We start from the raw sequence: 17,909 nt of genomic DNA on the forward strand, positions 1-17,909 counted from the left end.
CACAAGGTGGCACCGATAGAGTCATCGATGTCCCAAAGGAAAAGGCAGGAATGGTGCGGGAGTAACTGCGGAAGATGGACTGTTCCATGTAACTGACGACGAGGCAGGTGTAGCTAGCACCCATGCAGTGGGCTTCAACTCGGCACTGTCCTCTTGAACTGTCCTACCTGTCCACCTTCCTTCCCACTTATCTGCTCCACTCTCCACTCTGACATATCACCATCACGCCCCATCTGCATCCATTTAACGCATTCCTAGCTACCTTCCCCCTGCCCCACCTTCCTCCCATTTATCTCTCAGCTGCTTTGGGACCCCCCCACTCACATTCCTGATGAAGAGCTTATGCTCGAAACATCGACTCTCTTGTTCCTCGCATGCTGCCTGACTGACTGTGCTTTTCCAGCACTACACTTTCTGTCTTCTTAAGCTTGTCAGGTGGGTGTGCCACAATCAGTACTGGGGTCTATCCAATGAAAGTCAAAGGATATTATTGGGAGCACTGTGGCAATGAAGAAGCTGGGAAGTCATCTTTGGGGATGGAAAGCACATGCTGGGATAATAATTGTGAAAACTAACATAGGTGGAAACCTAACATAACTGGGTGGGAGACCATAGAGATGGGAGGGTGTGGTATATTGTGTGAAGGGGAGCCAGGAGGAGATCTTTGATGGTCACCGCAACCCTGAGTTTGATGGGGACAATGCATCATGATGTTTGGCATGACCGAACTATATGCCTCAGGTTTCGAGGGTAAAGAAGGAAGACTAGTAGTTAAATAAATGGGCTGGATGGGAATGTGGGGAAGATCAAAGCCAATGAGATTGGCAGAGAGGGATAGGAAAACGGGAGTATGACAATTTGTGTGCTCACCTAGACTGAGAGGCTGAGTCTGCGAGCCTGTGAAGTATGCCTATTGTTTCCTTTCACCGAGGTGTAAATAACAAGTGCACCATGGAGATGAAAATAACTGTCATCACACCCAGAGTAGCAACTGTAAGTGTTTCATTCTGTGAGGGTGGGGCTCCACTTTTGTGCATTGCCTTCAAAGGGCAAGAGCACTAAACAGACAGTGAGACAGTACAGATTAAAGTCATCTATTTTCACAAAATGCTGTATACAGATTTTATGTTTTGAATTAGTGTATTGACTAAAAGTCCTGGCCTTAGCACTGTTCACCACATCATCCAAACCACTAATTAATCCCATTAATTGGTGTGAGGTGAAAGCAATGTCTTGGATTGGGATGTGGGGGATAGGCCCTCATTATTGTACATGCACCAAAAGACTTGAGGAACAGACATTTGAACAAGGACAACAATGTCCACATGTCTTTATAGAGGCATCTCACTGGTCTCCTTTTTGGGGCCTCCATGTCCAAATGTTCTGAGGATACTGATTCAAACGTTGTTTGGGTATGCTGTGATCGCTGAATGGTCTCATGACACAGGGGCTGCTTTGTTTCCCATATTGCAAACAATATGCTCATCTTAGCTGTCCTGAGTGGATCTAGAAGCAGAAGTTGCTGTGGTCTCTTTGGTCCTGAACTAAGAGCATCCACACAAATTGATGACCAACACACACAACTGGAAGCCCAGGACCAGCATCAATCTCAAACTCATTTGGAACTGACCTTTACTGTGGAACTTCTAGCTATAATGCCATCATGATGCAATAAAAACATAGGGAAGCCATAGCTGCTCACCTTCCATGGAATGCTGTGCAGATGAGAGAGGGGCAAGGATGTAAATGTTGTCCAAATGTGAAAGTCAGAGTGCATTCATGCTGTCCAGTGTAAGTGTGATGCAACACCTTCTACCACTTGGGCCACTGAGGGTCATAGGATGGTCCCTCCACATCAAGTTTATATGTAATTCATGTCTGGGGAATTGAACTGGCACTGTCCAGACAAAATGGAAGAAGCTCCAGGACTACAGGATGATGATGGAGATCAATGAGAACTGCAACATTATGCTGAATAAGAAAAATAGATATTCAGCCAAAAAAGCACCTTTAGCATCTTACAGCAGCATTGACCATAGCGACCCAGTCAGGATCTCTATGTGAACTTGTTCAGTGCAACTGGGATATGTTAATTCATCTTTCACTGACTATAAGTGTTTTGATGCTGCTGAAGCCAGCATCCCTGATGTAATCCCAATTGCCATTCGCAACGTGTTGCTACACCGTTTCAAAGGATGTGACTGAGAGAAAAATGTTGGCACTCCACTTCACCAATGGGGACCTTGAGGCCTGGGTGAATGAGGTGGTGAATAGGAGGGACATCTTCTTACCTCAGGATCATTAGAGGAGATCACAGTACCAGATTCTGCCACTCATTCTGATGTTGTTGCCTGAGTAAGTGTGATACCCACCACCTGGTGAAACGCCCAGCAACGCAGGAAGAAGTTTAATGACCTTAGGTGTTCCTTCTCTCTATTACCTCACATCACTCTAGATCTGCCTGTGCAGCTACCTCCTGCTAAGGATTGCAGTGTTTCCCCTTATTCCCTCTCAGACGCCTTCCCCTCTCCTCACTACCTATTAATCTGCGTGCTTTCTGCATATTTTCAGGAAGGCGATGGCCTTTGGTATTAACGCTATACTATTAATCCAGAAACTCAGCTGATGTAGTGGGGACCCAGGTTGGAACCCACCACAGCAGTTGGTGGAACTTGAATTCAATAAAAAAAAGTCTGGAATTAGAATCTATTGGTGAGCATGAAATCATTGTTGATTGTTGGAAAAATCCATCTGGTTCACTAATGTCATTCAGGGAAGGAAATCTGATCTGGCCTACCTGTGACTCTAGTCCCACATTGCCACAGCAATGTGATTGACTCAATTACCCTATGAAATGGGTTACCAAGCCACTTGCTTGTACCATTTGCTACAAAGTCTCAAAGAAATGAAACCGGATGGATCACCTGGCATCAACCTAGGACCAGGAAAGACAATGGCAGAAACAGCCTCGTCAACCCTGCAAAGTCCTCCTTACGCACATCCAGGGTTAGTGCCAAACTTGGGTGAGCTGTCTCACAGACTAATCAGCACAGCCTGACATTATCATACTCATGGAATCATACCTTACTGACAATGTCCCAGACATCACCATCACCATCCCTGGATTTGTCCTATCCCACCAGCAGGACAGACCCAGCAGAGGACATGGCAAAGTGGTGTGTGGCTGGGAGGGAGTTGCTCTGGAAATTCTCAACATTGACTCCGGACCTCAGGAAGTCTTGTGTCTTCATGTTAAATATGGGCAAGGAAGCCTCATGCTGACTACCACATTCTGTCCTCCTTCAGCTGGTAATTCAGTGCTCCTCCTTGTTGAACAACTTAGAGGAAGCACTGAGGATGGCAAGAGCACAAAATGTGCTCTGGGTGAGGCATTTCAATGTCCACGAACAATATTGGATTGGCAGCAGTATTACTGATTGAGCTTGTCAGGTCTTTAAGAATGTAGATGCTAGACTGTGTGTGTCGCAGGTGGTGAGAGAACCGACATGAAGGAAAAACATACTTGACCTCATCCTTACCAATCTGCCTGCTGCAGATAATCTGTTCACAACTGTATCAGTAAAAGCAATCATCGCACAGTCCTTATAGAGACTAAGTGCTGTCTTCACATTGACAATAACCTCCATCAAATTGCGTGACACTATCACTGTGTTAAATGGGACAGACTGAACACTTCTAGCAACTCAAGACTGGGCATCTATAAGACATTATGGGCCATCAACAGCAGCAGAATTGTACTCCAGCATAATCTGTAACCTCAAGGCCTCACATATCCCCAATTCAACAATTATCATCAAGCCAGGGGATCAACCCTGGTTGAATAGAGAATGCAGAAAGATGTGCCAAGAGCAGCATCAGGCATACCTGAAGGTGAGGTGTCAACTTGGTGAAACCACCAAGCAGAGCTACTTGCATGCCAGTAGCATAAGCCATAAGTGATAGACAGAGCAAAGTGATCCATATTGAATATTGACTGATGGTGGACAATTAAACAACTCATTGAAGATGGGGATATTTGTGGAGCCTCCTCATCCAATGATGGAAGAGCTCAGCACTTAAGTGCAAAACATTAGGCTGAAGCATTCGCAGAAATCTTCAGCCAGAATGCCTTGTGGATGATCCACCTATGCCTCTTCCAGTGGTCCTCAGCATTACAGATACGAGTCTTTAGCCAATTCAATCCACTCCATGTGATAGCAAGAAACCGTTTTAGACACTAGATACTGCAAAGAATACGACCCCTGACAAAATTCCACAATAGCACTGAATACTTGTGCTCTCGAACTTGCCACTTCCCTAGCCAAGTTGTTCTAGTACAGTTATAACACTGGCATCTGCCTGACAATGTGGAAAGTTGTTAAAAAGTGTGGCACTGGAAAAGCACAGCAAGTCAGGCATCATCCGAGGGGCAGGAGAGTCAACTTTTCGGGCATAAGCCCTTCATCACATCCCTGATGAAGGGCTTATGTCCGAAACATCAACTCTCCTGGTCCTCAGATACTGCCTGACCTGCTGTACTTTTCCAGCGCCACACATTTTTATTCTGATCTCCAGCATCTGCAGTCCTCACTTTCTCCTCAATGTGGAAAGTTACCAACTATGTCCTGTACATAAAAAGCAGGACAAATCCAACCTGCCCCAATTACTGTCAAGTCTACTCTCATCAGTAAAGTGGTGGAAGGGATTGGAATCAAGCAGCATCCTGCTCAGCAATAACCTGCTCAATGGTGCTCAGTTTGGGTTCCAGTACAGCCACTCAGCTGCTAACCTCATTACAGCTTTGATTCAAAAATGGACAAAAACGCTGAATTCCAAAGGTGAAGTGAGAGCAACAGCTCTTGACATCAAAGTTGCATTCGACCAACTGTGGATCAAGGAGCCTAAGCATAATGGGAATCAATGAGTTTCAGGGGGGCAAACTCTCTGGAGTCATACCTGGCACATAGGAAGATGGTCGTGGTTGTTGGAGGTCAGTCATCTCAGCTCCAGGGCACCTCTGCAGGAGTTCCTCAGGGTAGTGTCCTAGATGCAACGCACCTTCAGCTGCTTCGTCAATGACCTTACATTTAACATAAGGTCAGAAAGGGGGATGGTCACTAATGATTGCACAATGTTTGACACCACTCATAACTCGTCAGATCCTGAATCAGTCCATGTTCGAATGCAACAAGATCTGGACAATATCCAGGTTTGGGCTCAAAGTGGCAAGGAACATTTGTGCCACATAAATGCTAGGCCATGACCATCACCAATAAGAGACAGTCTAACCACTGCCTCTTGACATTCAATGGTTTTTCATTTACTGAATCCTCTACTATTAACATCCTGGGGGTGATCATTGACCAGAAACTCAACTGGACTAACCACATAAACACAGGGGCTTCAAGAGCAGGTCAGAGGCGAGGATTACTGCGGTGAGTAACTCACCTCTTGACTCCCAAAGCCTGTTCACCATGTACAAGACACAAATCTGGAATGTGATTGAAAACCCGCTACTTGCCTGAATGAATGCAGCCTCAACAACACTCAAGAAGAAACACTTCATCCAGAACTAAGCAGCCCATTTGATTAAATGGCACCATATCCACAAGTACCCACTCCCTCCACCATTGGTGCTCAGTTGTAACAGTGTGTACTGTCTACAAGAGCCACTGCAGAAATTCACCAAAGGTCCTCAGACAGCACCTTCCAAATCCACAACGACTTCCGTCTAGAAGGAAAAGGGCAGCAGATACTTGGGAACATCACCACTTTCAAGTTCCCCTCCAAGCCACTCATCATCCTGACTTGGAAAAATATCACCGTTCCATCAGCGTCGCAGGATCAACATCCTGGAATTCCCTCCTGAATGGTATTGTGGTCAACCCATAGCAGGTGGACTGCAGCGGTTCAAGAGGACAGTGCCCCACTACCTTCTCAAGGGCAACTGAGGACAAGCAATAAGGACTGGGCAGCCAGCAATGCCCATATTTCACAAATGAATATCAAAAAAAATCTTACTTATTCACTTGGGAGATCTCACTAACTGTCTCTGAACATCATAGTGCAAGGTGATGGTGCATTCCAAGTGCACAAGTGCAAGAAGAGCTTTATTCTAGTTGAGTTGGAGATGAGCCACAAGTGAAATGAAGAACTTTATTCTAAATGAGTTTGAGATGAACCATTTTAATGTGGTGTGGTTGGAGCTTGTCTGATGCCATCCTCCGTGGACAAAGGACGAAGGTGGTCACCACTAGCTAAGATGGAGCCTGCAAAAGCAAGAAGTTAGCTGGAATTGCAGATATCCACTCAATGTGATGAGGCTGGCGCATATCTAGTGGCTACACTAACAGCTGTGCGAACCACTTTTGTTTCACTCAACCGCTCCTTTAGTTTCATTTCAGGAGAATCTAGCCCCCAAGAAGGCCAGAGAAAGCCAAGCTTGGTGATGGGAGTCCGAAATTTGTCTCTCTCCCTCCATTCCCATTAGGAGAGAATCCTTAGTGACAAAGCATTGTGCTGTGCAGCAACATGTCCACCTTTTGACTGATTGTTGCTGACCAAGATGACTGACTGCGTGGCTTCGTATTTGCACTTAAAGGCAAGGCAAGACAGAGGCTGATCTTCTGAACAAAGCAGCAATATGCAAATGGGAAGGCAGAGATGCTGTTAGCATCCAAATAGTCACAAACTAAGTGAGCACTAGATGTCTGAGGAGCACCCTGCTCAAATCCATGAGTCTGCTGCCTACTCTTGCATACAAAGAGGCTTGGCGGCAACATCACAATCCAAGGTGAAGGTGCCTTTGACAAGGTGCCACACAGAAGGCTACTGAGTAAGATAAAGGCCCATGGTGTCAGAGGAGAAAGTGAGGTCTGCAGATGCTGGAGATCAGAGATGGAAATGTGTTGCTGGAAAAGCGCAGCAGGTCAGGCAGCATCTAGGGAACAGGAGAATCGACGTTTTGGGCATTAGCCCTTCTTCAGGTTCCTGACTCATGGCAGCAGACTCATGGATTTGAGCAGGGTGCTCCTCAGACATCTAGTGCTCACTTAGTTTGTGACTATTTGGATGCTAACAGCATCTCTGCCTTCCCATTTGCATATTGCTGCTTTGTTCAGAAGATCAGCCTCTGTCTTGCCTTGCCTTTAAGTGCAAATACGAAGCCAGGCAGTCAGTCATCTTGGTCAGCAACAATCAGTCAAAAGGTGGACATGTTGCTGCACAGCACAGCGCTTTTCCAGCAACACATTTCCACCACCCGTGGTGTCAGAGGCAAGGTACTAGCATGGATAGAAACTTGGCTGTCTGGCAGAATGCAGAGAGTGTGGATAAAAGGTCCTTCTCAGGGTGGCAGCTAGTGACAAGTGGTTAGATTACTTACAGTGTGGAAACAGGCCCTTCGGCCCAACAAGTCCACACCGACCCGCCAAAGCGCAACCCACTCATACCCCTACATTTACCCCTTACCTAACACTACGGGAAATTTAGCATGGCCAATTCACCTGACCTGCACATCTTTGGACTGTGGGAGGAAACCGGAGCACCCGGAGGAAACCCACGCAGACACAGGGAGAACGTGCAAACTCCACACAGTCAGTTGCCTGAGGCGGGAATTGAACCCGGGTCTCTGGCGCTGTGAGGCAACAGTGCTAAACACTGTGCCACCGTGCCGCCCAAGGCTTAGTTTTGGGACCACAATGTTTCACTTCATACATTAACAATCTAGATTAAGGAACTGAGGGCATTCTGGCTATATTTGCAGACAATACAAGATGCATAGAGGGACAGGTAACACTGAGGAGGTGGGGAGGGTGCAGAAGAATTTAGACATGTTAGGAGAGTGGGCAAAGAAGTGACAGTTGGGAAAGTGTGAGGTCATGCACTTTGGTGGGAACAATAGAGGCATGGACTATTTCCTAAATGGGGAGAAAATTCAAAAGTCTGAAGTGCAAAGAGACTTGAGAGTTCTAGCCCAGGATTCCCTCAAGATAAACTTGCAGATTAAGTCAGTAGTTAGGAAGGCAAATGCAAATGCAGACAATACAAGATGCATAGAGGGACAGGTAACACTGAGGAGGTGGGGAGGGTGCAGAAGAATTTAGACATGTTAGGAGAGTGGGCAAAGAAGTGACAGTTGGGAAAGTGTGAGGTCATGCACTTTGGTGGGAACAATAGAGGCATGGACTATTTCCTAAATGGGGAGAAAATTCAAAAGTCTGAAGTGCAAAGAGACTTGAGAGTTCTAGCCCAGGATTCCCTCAAGATAAACTTGCAGATTAAGTCAGTAGTTAGGAAGGCAAATGCAATTATGGCATTTATTTTGAGAAGAGTTGAATATAAAAGCAGGATGTACTTCTGAGGCTCTATAAGGCTCTGGACAGACCACACTTCGAGTATTATGCACAATTTTGGGCCCCATACTTCAGGAAGGATGTACTGGCCCTGGAGTGTGTTCAGAGGAGGTTCACGAGAATGGTTCCAAGAATGGAAAGCTTAATATATGAGGAATATTTGAGGACTCTGGGTCTATACTTGATGGAGTTGAGATGGATGAGGGGGGATCTAATTGAAAAATACAGAATACTGAATGGCCTGGATACAATTGATTTTGGGAAGGTGTTTCCATTGATAGGGGAGACTAGGACCTGAGAGCATAGCTTTAGAATAAAGGGAAGACCTTTAGGAACAGAGTTAGCCAGAGAATGATGAATCTATGCAATTCATTGCCACAGAAGGCTGTGAAGGCCAGATCGTTGAATTTATTAAAGACAGAAGTAGATAGGTTCTTGAATATAAAGGAGATCAAGGGTTACGGAGATGAAGCAGGAGAATGGGGTTGAGAAACTTATCAGCCATGATTAAATGGCGGAGCAGATTTGATGAGCTGAATGGCCTAATTTCTGCTCCTTTGTTTTATGACCTTATGGTCTTCTCTAACTGAACCACTTCATGTTGTTCCTTGTAGTTCCACCAATTGACGCACCAGTTGTATACACCATATACATATTGAATCAAATTGCTCACGACTATTGAACAGGAAATTAAACCAAGAAGAGCAATAGGGGCTAAGAGGTTTTATTGATTTGAATCAATTTAGCTTAACTTCTCTAGTTTTAATATTTTTGCTATTCATGTATTTGGTAAATAATTTGCTTCTATAGTATGTGTGGATCTTTTTCTTGTAAATACATTTCCTTGCAACTAGAATTGGTATAGTTTTCATGTCATAAATAGGAGCCAGTTATTAGCATACTGTGTTCCACATCGGAGTTAGAATCTAATCCAAATCAACAGGCTGAACTGGACTCTGTGGTTAAAAGGTTCTGTGTAAAATAAATTTTGGCCATGTCCCTGCACATTTTCCATTCAATGAAGTCGAAGATTCTAAACTTGCAGTCTTTCTTGGGAATAACAATAGCTACTTTGAAGAAATGGAATGTCCATTCTGATAAAATGGGTCCGCTTGAGAGACAGGGTGGAGGTGGAGTTCTGCTTGAAATTGACACTTGACTAATTAAAGGTAATTTGATTCTATTAGGTCATTTTCAGATACAAAAGAATTACATTATTAATCATTTCATTTGAGTATGTCAATAAAGTAACAACTGATTTCTCCAGTCAAGTTTTACTTGCATTTTTACAATTTAACAGAAACCTGTGTGCATTCAAATTACGTTTGCATTTGCTTTGGCAAGTATGAAGCAGTGAAAGGACTTGTAGACCGATTGACAGATTATTTTCATGACCAAAAGCAGCTATCTTTATACTAGGCATTGGGATACAGTATTTAGCCCTGTATAGCAGGAGGGTACTATTTGGTGAAATGATTCAAACCATGAGGAGAGCCATTGGCAAAAGATCAGCTGCAAGTATTGTACTTGTTGGACATCAAACAGAATTTACAGCTGGTAATCTTTATAAGTGAAAGAAACTGATTTTTACATTTGAAGGAGTGGAATTTGAGCATTGAAGAAGTCATGTCTTTGTTTGAACTGAAATAACATTTTGCTCACAGGACGATGAATACACTCATCTCTACACCTTAATAGTTCATTTCAACAACACCTATGAAGTGAAGATTGATAATGAAAAAGTTGAATTTGGGAGTTTGGAAGAGGATTGGGACCTACTGCCTCCTAAAACAATTAAGGATCCAAATGCTAAGAAACCTGAAGACTGGGATGATAGAGAGAAGATTAATGACCCAGATGATGTGAAACCAAAAGTAAGTTGGCATCACTAATTCTGAATAATTTAAATAATTTAAAACTATCTTAGTGGTAAATTTGATCATAAATGTGCATGCAATTTAATAGCATTCTAATGAGTAAGTCACTCAGCCCTTTGAATGCTATAACTGATAATTGTGCTAACATGTCTCTCGGCACAGCTTAGAAATGCTGGACTATGTATGAAAATAAGCACGGTACACCTTAAAGAAATCTTCAAGCCAGTCCATTTTCTGAAACTAACCTTTTGTAATACATTTCTTTGGTCCTTTCAAAGAGTGCCTCCATAATTTCTCAGCACCACATTCATACCTATATATTATCATATCAAAGAATCCCTACAGTGTGGTAACAGGCCATTTGGCCCAACAAGTCCACACCGACCCTCAGAAAAGTATCCCACCCAGACCCATTCCCCTACTCTATTACTTTTATATTTCCCCTGACTAATCTACACATCCTGGACACTATGGGCAATTTGGCATGGCCAGTTCACCTAATCTGCACATCTTTGGACTGTTGGAGGAAACCAGAGCACCCAGAGGAAATCCATACAGACACAGGGAGAATGTGCAAACTCTACACAGACAATCGCCCAAGGGTGGATTTGAATCTGTGTCCCTGGCAGTATGAGGCAGCAGTGCTGGCCACTGAGTCACCGTGCTGCCTGCAATGCCTTACTTTAAAAATATTCATTCTTGTTTTCAAATCTCCCAATTGCCTTCTGTGATCTTCCAGCTTAACAATTCTCTCAGATTTCTGCTCCTCTAATTCTCACCTCTTTTGCATCCCAACTGCCTTTGCTTCACAATTAGTGGCCATGTGTTGGACTCTGGGAACACTTTCACCAAGTAAAGATACATTTTTTTTGCCTTCTTTCCAATTGCCTTCTCCCTCCAACCACCCCCAAACAAATTGAGGACTGGGACAAGCCAGAATCCATTCCAGATCCTGATGCCAAGAAACCAACCGACTGGGATGATGAGATGGATGGTGAATGGGAGCCTCCTATGATTCAGAATCCAGAATACAAGGTGAACTTCAAAAACATTGTATTTACTTATTTTTCATGTACATTTCTTTCATGTTATTCTATACTTCAAATTATTATATTTTATGACAACTTATTTTTCAGTTTAAGATGTATGTTCTTTTACCAAATGAAACAATAAACAGGAAGGAATTAGTGTTAAACTATTGTAGACAATCAATGTCCTGTGGTGTTAAGATCCCCAGTAAAGACAATACTTTGAAAAGAAATTCAAACTTGCAACTAATGACTGAAATGTTCACTTGATTGAATTTCAAGTTTTGAAAACTTTGCTTCATAAACTAATAGCAGAATTGACTATACCATTTTCTGTTGGCAACTTGTACTCCAGAAACAAGGGAAAAAGAATCCCTTTCAACTTTTATGATGACCAAAAATCCTCCTGACAGTTAACTTTCCAACCAATCCAAATTGATTCGAAGTGCTTTATTTCCCTTTTCCAGTCAGATGTCTTTCACTTCTCAAACCGATTTTTATGGAGACGGATGAATTGGAGATCCTTTCCTCAAGCTAAAACTTAATGAATCTTCTAGCTTCATTTAAACCCTCATGTACATAATCTCTTCAATCAAATTATGAGCTGGCATTCACATTTAGTATAGTGAACAAAAGATTGCTTTCTTTATCTATTTCTTTGCTCTCTCTCTTTCTCTCTTGGATTTTTTTCAGGCTGATCCTGTCTGTGTGTTTGTGATTTTTTTGAGAAGCTTGTAACCTCATCCTACAATCATGTTCTATGCACTTTTCCCAGCTCAAAACCTATCTTCATGGCAATGTGAGTTGCATGGGCCTTCTATAGCAGGTAAAAATGTGAATTAGCTATCTTCCTAACTTCCAACTTCATTTTATTTTGGAATTTAAGTAGACAGTATAAAGCATAACCAGACACAATATTTTATGTCTTTAACATCTCCCTAAGTCTTGATGACTGACAGTATTCACTGTCAGCACAGCTCCTCTGGTCATTATTTACAGGAGTGAATATCTTGTACCTTCTTCCAAATAAAGCAATCAGATGCTGTAACCTTTAACAATCAACCTACCAGGCTTATTGTTGGACAGAATTCAGAACAAGTGACATGAACCCTTCATTCCTTCATTTTACCCAAAACAAAGAGACAGTTCAAAACCATAACAACCTTAGAAACAATATTTAAAGCTATTTCTTATGGTCTTCCTCTCACAATGATATTGCTTTAACATGTTCACATGACATAATTGATTCTTTTACCTGCAATCTGGAGAACCTATCAGATAAGTCACATGGCTAATACTCCAAACTACCTTGCATCGACCACTGAATCTCACTTTCAGAAATTCATCTTTTAAAGGTTATGGCACTCACATTAAGTCTTTCGTTGAAGGGTTCTAGTTGTATCATGTTTGTCTGCCCATTCTTTTATCTTTTCCTGAGGTTTTAAAATGCTCCTGTACAATTTTGCATACTCCTGTGAATTGCTGAAGATCCATGGGTATGTAATACAATATCAAAAATTTGTCTATGCCTTTAAAACATCTTTTTAATAAATTTTTATCTCATGACTATTAATCATTTTCAAAAGACTAAATCTAATGGATTTATTAGGGATTTTCTGGTTGCAAATAGTAACAGATTTAATTCTTTATCAAATCCTGTTGGCATTTGTAACAGTATGCTTTATTCATTGTTTTGAGAATTTGATGGCTTTCTCCAGAGCTCCCTGTGGTTGCATTTGATAGGCAGTAGACTTCAACTATGTTGTACCCAACTTGCTTATTATGTCCTGAAAAAAAATTAGACAAAGTTAGAACCTTGTTCTAATTTTGTTTCAATTGGTACTCCACGAGTGAAAAAGCTAAGTTAATACAACTGCTTAGCTGTAATTGTCCTTAAAAGAATAGTTTCTGGAAATCAAAATGTCAGATACATAAGAATAAAGATATACCAATGTCTCATTTTAGTTTTCACTAATGACCTTCCACAATCTACTAGCATTCGAGTGAATGGTTCTTTACAAACTTGTTTGGACTTTTTTTATAGATATTTTTATTGAAAAAGAAGATTTTTGTGATTTTTTTATGAAATTACAAAAATAGTACAAACTAGTGTATTCCACTTTACAATGTAATAACAACGCCAATATAGAATTAAAAAAACTAATTACTAATCTATTCTACAAACAACCAAAACATAAAATAGGATATCATACATTACTAACAATAAACAGATTAGATTAGATTAGATTAGATTACTTTACAGTGTGGAAACAGGCCCTTTGGCCCAACAGTTCACACCAACCCGCCAAAGCGCAAACCACCCATACCCCTACATTTACCCCTTACCTAACACTACGGACAATTTAGCATGGCCAATTCACCTGACCTGCACATCTTTGGACTGTGGGAGGAAAACGGAGCACCCGGAGGAAACCCACGCAGACACGGGGAGAATGTGCAAACTCCACACAGTCAAGTCGCCTGAGGCGGGAATTGAACCTGGGTCTCTGGCGCTGTGAGGCAGCAGTGCGAACCACTGTACCACCGTGCAGGAGAAAAGAAAACAAATAAGTAAATAAATAACTAAATACATATTCAAAATAGATTTATATCAAGTCATAACAAAACCTGTATTTATACAGGAATCCACCTCCCGGGGGTTCCCGAACCAGCCAGAACCATTACCTGAATAATATGGCCGAAATATCTGTGTCAATGTAGTTCAAAAAGGGCTGCCATGATCTATAAAATATTTCTGTTTTTTGATGCACCATATTCATAATGAAGTCAAGGGGGATGTATTCCATGACTATCCTATGTCAATTTGAAAGTCCTGGGGGACCTTTGGATACCCAATTCACTAAAATATTTTTCCTCGCACAAAAGGAAAGGATAGTGAATAATTTCCTCCTGTACACATCCAAAGAGGGGAAATGTGGGGAGCCCAAAAGTAAAGACATTGGGTCCAACCCAATCTCACATTCCAAAGTCTTTGTCAAGGCATTCGCTACTCTATGTCAGTACCTACGGACCTTATGGCATGTCCACAGACAATGCGTGAGAGTACCAACTTCTATTTTGCATTTAAGAAACATTGGAGATGCTCCTGCCTTGAACTTTGCAAGTCGCTCTGGTGCCATGTGAGCCCTGTGAAGTATCTTCAATTGAATAGCCTGAGTTCTGTTACAGATAGAGATCTTCCTAGCATTTTCCCAGACATCCTCCCATATTTCTAAGGAGATTTTCATCCCCAATTCTTGACTCCACGTTTTATATAACTGTTCCATGTCCTTCGACACCTTATTACATAGTAAGTGGTAGAGAGTACTGACTGAGGGCAGACCCATTAGCCGAAGCACTCTCCTATCCGATTTATAAGGATTAATTATCAATGTGGTCTTCTTTTGTATAAAATCTCGCATTTGAAAATACCAAATAAAATCCTTGCTAGGCAGCCCAAACTTCTGACGCAGCTGTTCGAAGGACATCATGACCTCCCCATTGAACAGATCTCCCAAACAGGAGATACCTCTGGACTCCCAGATTTTGAATATAGCATCAGTCAACCCTGGCTGGAATCCCAATGTTCCCACTAAAGGGGTATAAGGGGAGGTTTTTTGCAAGTTACCCTCATCCCGTCGCATTATCCTCCAGGCTTTGATTGTATTTAATACAATAGGGTTTTTACAATAATCCGTAATAACTCTCATCTTGTCCATAAATAGTAGATTGATGAGGGGACATTTTGCTTGGGAGGCCTCAATATCTAACCAGATTGATTGTGGGTCACAAGAGACCCAATCAGCTATATAAGATAATAGAGAGCTCAATTGATACCTCCTGAAACCTGGAAAGTCCAGCCCACCCCTTACTTGCGGAAGCTGCAGCTTTTCTAATTTAATAAAGGGCCGTCTATGACTCCAGATAAAGGAACTGAGCCAACCATAAAGCTTCCGCAGCACCTGTCTCGGCAGCATCAAGGGGAGCATTCTCACAGGGTATAAAAGGTGAGATAGAATATTCATCTTAACTAAGGCTATTCGACCTAGCCAGGATATTGGGAGATTTTCCCAGCATTGAAGATCCTATCTTATTATCTCTAATAAGTGCGTATAATTGGCTTAATATAGCTGGCCAAATGCCAAAGTAATAAAAATACCTAAGTACAGAAAACCCCCAGTGACCACCAAAAGGGGAAACAGGATCCATCCGGAAAATTGGATATACTGGCAAGACCTCTCAGCGGCATGGCTTCCGATTTCATAAAATTGATTTTCTAACCTGAGAATATACCAAATAAGTTAACCACTTGAATTAACCGGGGCACAGATGTGAAAGGATCATTTAAGAAAAGGAGCGCAACACCTGCAATAATTTTGTGTTTGCCCGATCCAACCTCTGGAGCCATTATATTAGGGTCAGTTTGTAAAGCTTCTGCCAGCAGCTCGATCACTAGCGTAAATAATAGTGGTGAGAGAGGACATCCCTGACGACAGCTTCTGCCAATGCTAAAGCTATCTGAACTTAAACCGTTGGTAATCACATCTGCTTTGGGATCATTATATAATACTGTAACCCATTTAGTAAAGACATCTCCAACACCAAACTGTTCCAGCATGTAAAAAAGATATGGCCATTCAACCCGATCGAATGCCTTCTCTGCATCTAGGGAGACAACTAATCCCAGTATCGCTCCCTGCTGGTAGGCTTGTACCACGTTTAAGATTCTTCTAACATTATTAGTTGATCTGTGATCCTTTATAAACCCCGTCTGGTCCTCTTTTATAATGAATGGTAAAACCCTCTCCAGTCTTAATGCTGGAATTTTAAAATCCACATTCAACAAGGATATAGGTCTGTACAAAGAGCGGTCATCTGGGGCCTTTCCCTTCTTAAGAATGAGAGAAATATTTGCTTCTCTCAGAGAAGGTGGGAGGCAGCCTTGACTATGTGAATAATTGTTCATATTTATAAATGGCCCGGCCAGTTCCTCTATAAATTCTTGATAGAACTCAGCCTGGAATCCGTCTGGTTCGGCGCTTTGCCACTCTGGAGTTGCCTTACTGCCTCCTGTACTTCCTGGGTTGCCAGGGGAGCATTTAAGAAAGACACCGGGGGGATCCAAGATGGCGGCGACCCAGTAAGACTGAGTCTATAGTGCTCCTCCCAAGACTTGGGCACAGTGGGTCACCTACCCCCTACCAAGCTCACCAAATCATTTATAAATCATTTATAATAGTTTAGTCACTCAATTAGTTGTGTAATATTACATTTAAGCAACTTAATCCTAAGTTAAAATGACTAAAGGGAAGGGAGCCCGCAGCTCTCAGCAAGCAGGAACCCCTCCCCCACACTCTCCAGCTGCAGCAGAGGCGTCCACAGCCGCCCCAGGGGACTTACCTACAGTAGCAAGTCTTGCAGAAATGCTTTCCAAGCTTGACTCGAAGATCGATGCCTTTATCGTTGAATCCAGAAATCGTTGGGAGTCGCTCTCGGCCGCGCTGCAGAAGCACGACCGTGAAATTGAAGAAATTCAACGCCGAGTCGGAGGGGCGGAGCTAAAGGCCGCGACCTCGGAGACAACCGCTCAATCGGCCGTGGATCAGGTCCGGAGTCTCGAGCAGCGAGTCCGGACCTTGGAAAATCATATTGACGACCTCGATAATCGAGGTCGTCGAAAAAATATTCGTTTGCTGGCCCTTCCCGAACAGGAAGAGGAAGGGCAGCTTACAGCATTCCTGGAGCAGTGGCTGCCGCAACTTTTAAATCTGCAAGCTGGATCAGGCCAGGTAAGGGTGGAATGGGCCTACCGGGTAGCAATACGCGGGCCCGGCTCGAACCAGCGCCCACGCCCGGTCCTGTTCCGGCTGCAGAGCTACAGGGAGAGGCAGATACTCCTAGAAGCCTCTAGAAATCTCGGAAAAGACCCCCGAGCTATGATCTACAAAGGATCCAAGATCATGCTATTTCAGGACTTTTCCCCGGCTCTGGTTCGAAAGAGGAAGGCATTCGACGAGGCGAAGAAGCGTTTAAGGGACTTAAATATTCAGTACTCCTTACGCTACCCAGCGATGTTACGCTTTAACCATTAAGGATCTGTATATAACTTTGGATCACCAGAAAAGGCTAAGGAATTCTTGGACTCTCTTAGATAAACTGTAGGACATAATGGATGTTGGTCTGCCTTTCCCCCCACCCCGCTTTGGTTTATATCCCCTCCCTTTTTTTTTCTTACCTTACTGCTTAATATTATCATGGGGGGTGGGGAGAGGGATTTGATTTTCTCCCCCCCCCTTGGAGTTGTTTTCTGTTATTATTTTATGTATATATGAGGGATGTATGTATATGTGTGTGTGTGTATGTATGTATATATATATGTATATATGTGTGTATGTGTATGTATATATATGTATATATATATAAGCTGGGGGATTTGGTTAATGTTGGTGGGGGGAGGTGGTTCCCTTATTCGATTTTACCTCTGTCTTTAGGAGCGGGGTTGTTTTTCCCTTCGTTATTTTGTATTATCATATTTAATTATTATTTGTTGAACTGGTAATTTTATAGTTATATGTTTATATATGGTATTAACATTACCAAATATACCCAGGTGTTGGTAGGGGTGGGGGTGGGGTGCTCACTGTTAACTC

At 42.6% G+C, this 17,909-nt stretch overlaps 1 protein-coding gene across 1 annotated transcript in view; it reads left to right on the top strand.

Annotated features, from left to right (window-relative positions):
• The window catches only part of LOC122554723 (calreticulin), a 63,557-nt gene that overhangs the window by 17,492 nt on the left and 28,156 nt on the right, over positions 1 to 17,909 (top strand). The window contains exons 5-6 of the mRNA XM_087990272.1: positions 10,019 to 10,228; positions 11,153 to 11,266. Coding sequence (XP_087846398.1) covers positions 10,019 to 10,228; positions 11,153 to 11,266 — 324 coding nt within the window. The remainder of the gene's footprint in view (positions 1 to 10,018; positions 10,229 to 11,152; positions 11,267 to 17,909) is intronic.

Source organism: Chiloscyllium plagiosum, unplaced genomic scaffold (genome assembly GCF_037043375.1).
Source record: "Chiloscyllium plagiosum isolate Xiang-an unplaced genomic scaffold, Cpla_swu_hap1 HiC_scaffold_9, whole genome shotgun sequence".
Classification (NCBI taxonomy): Eukaryota; Metazoa; Chordata; class Chondrichthyes; order Orectolobiformes; family Hemiscylliidae; genus Chiloscyllium; species Chiloscyllium plagiosum.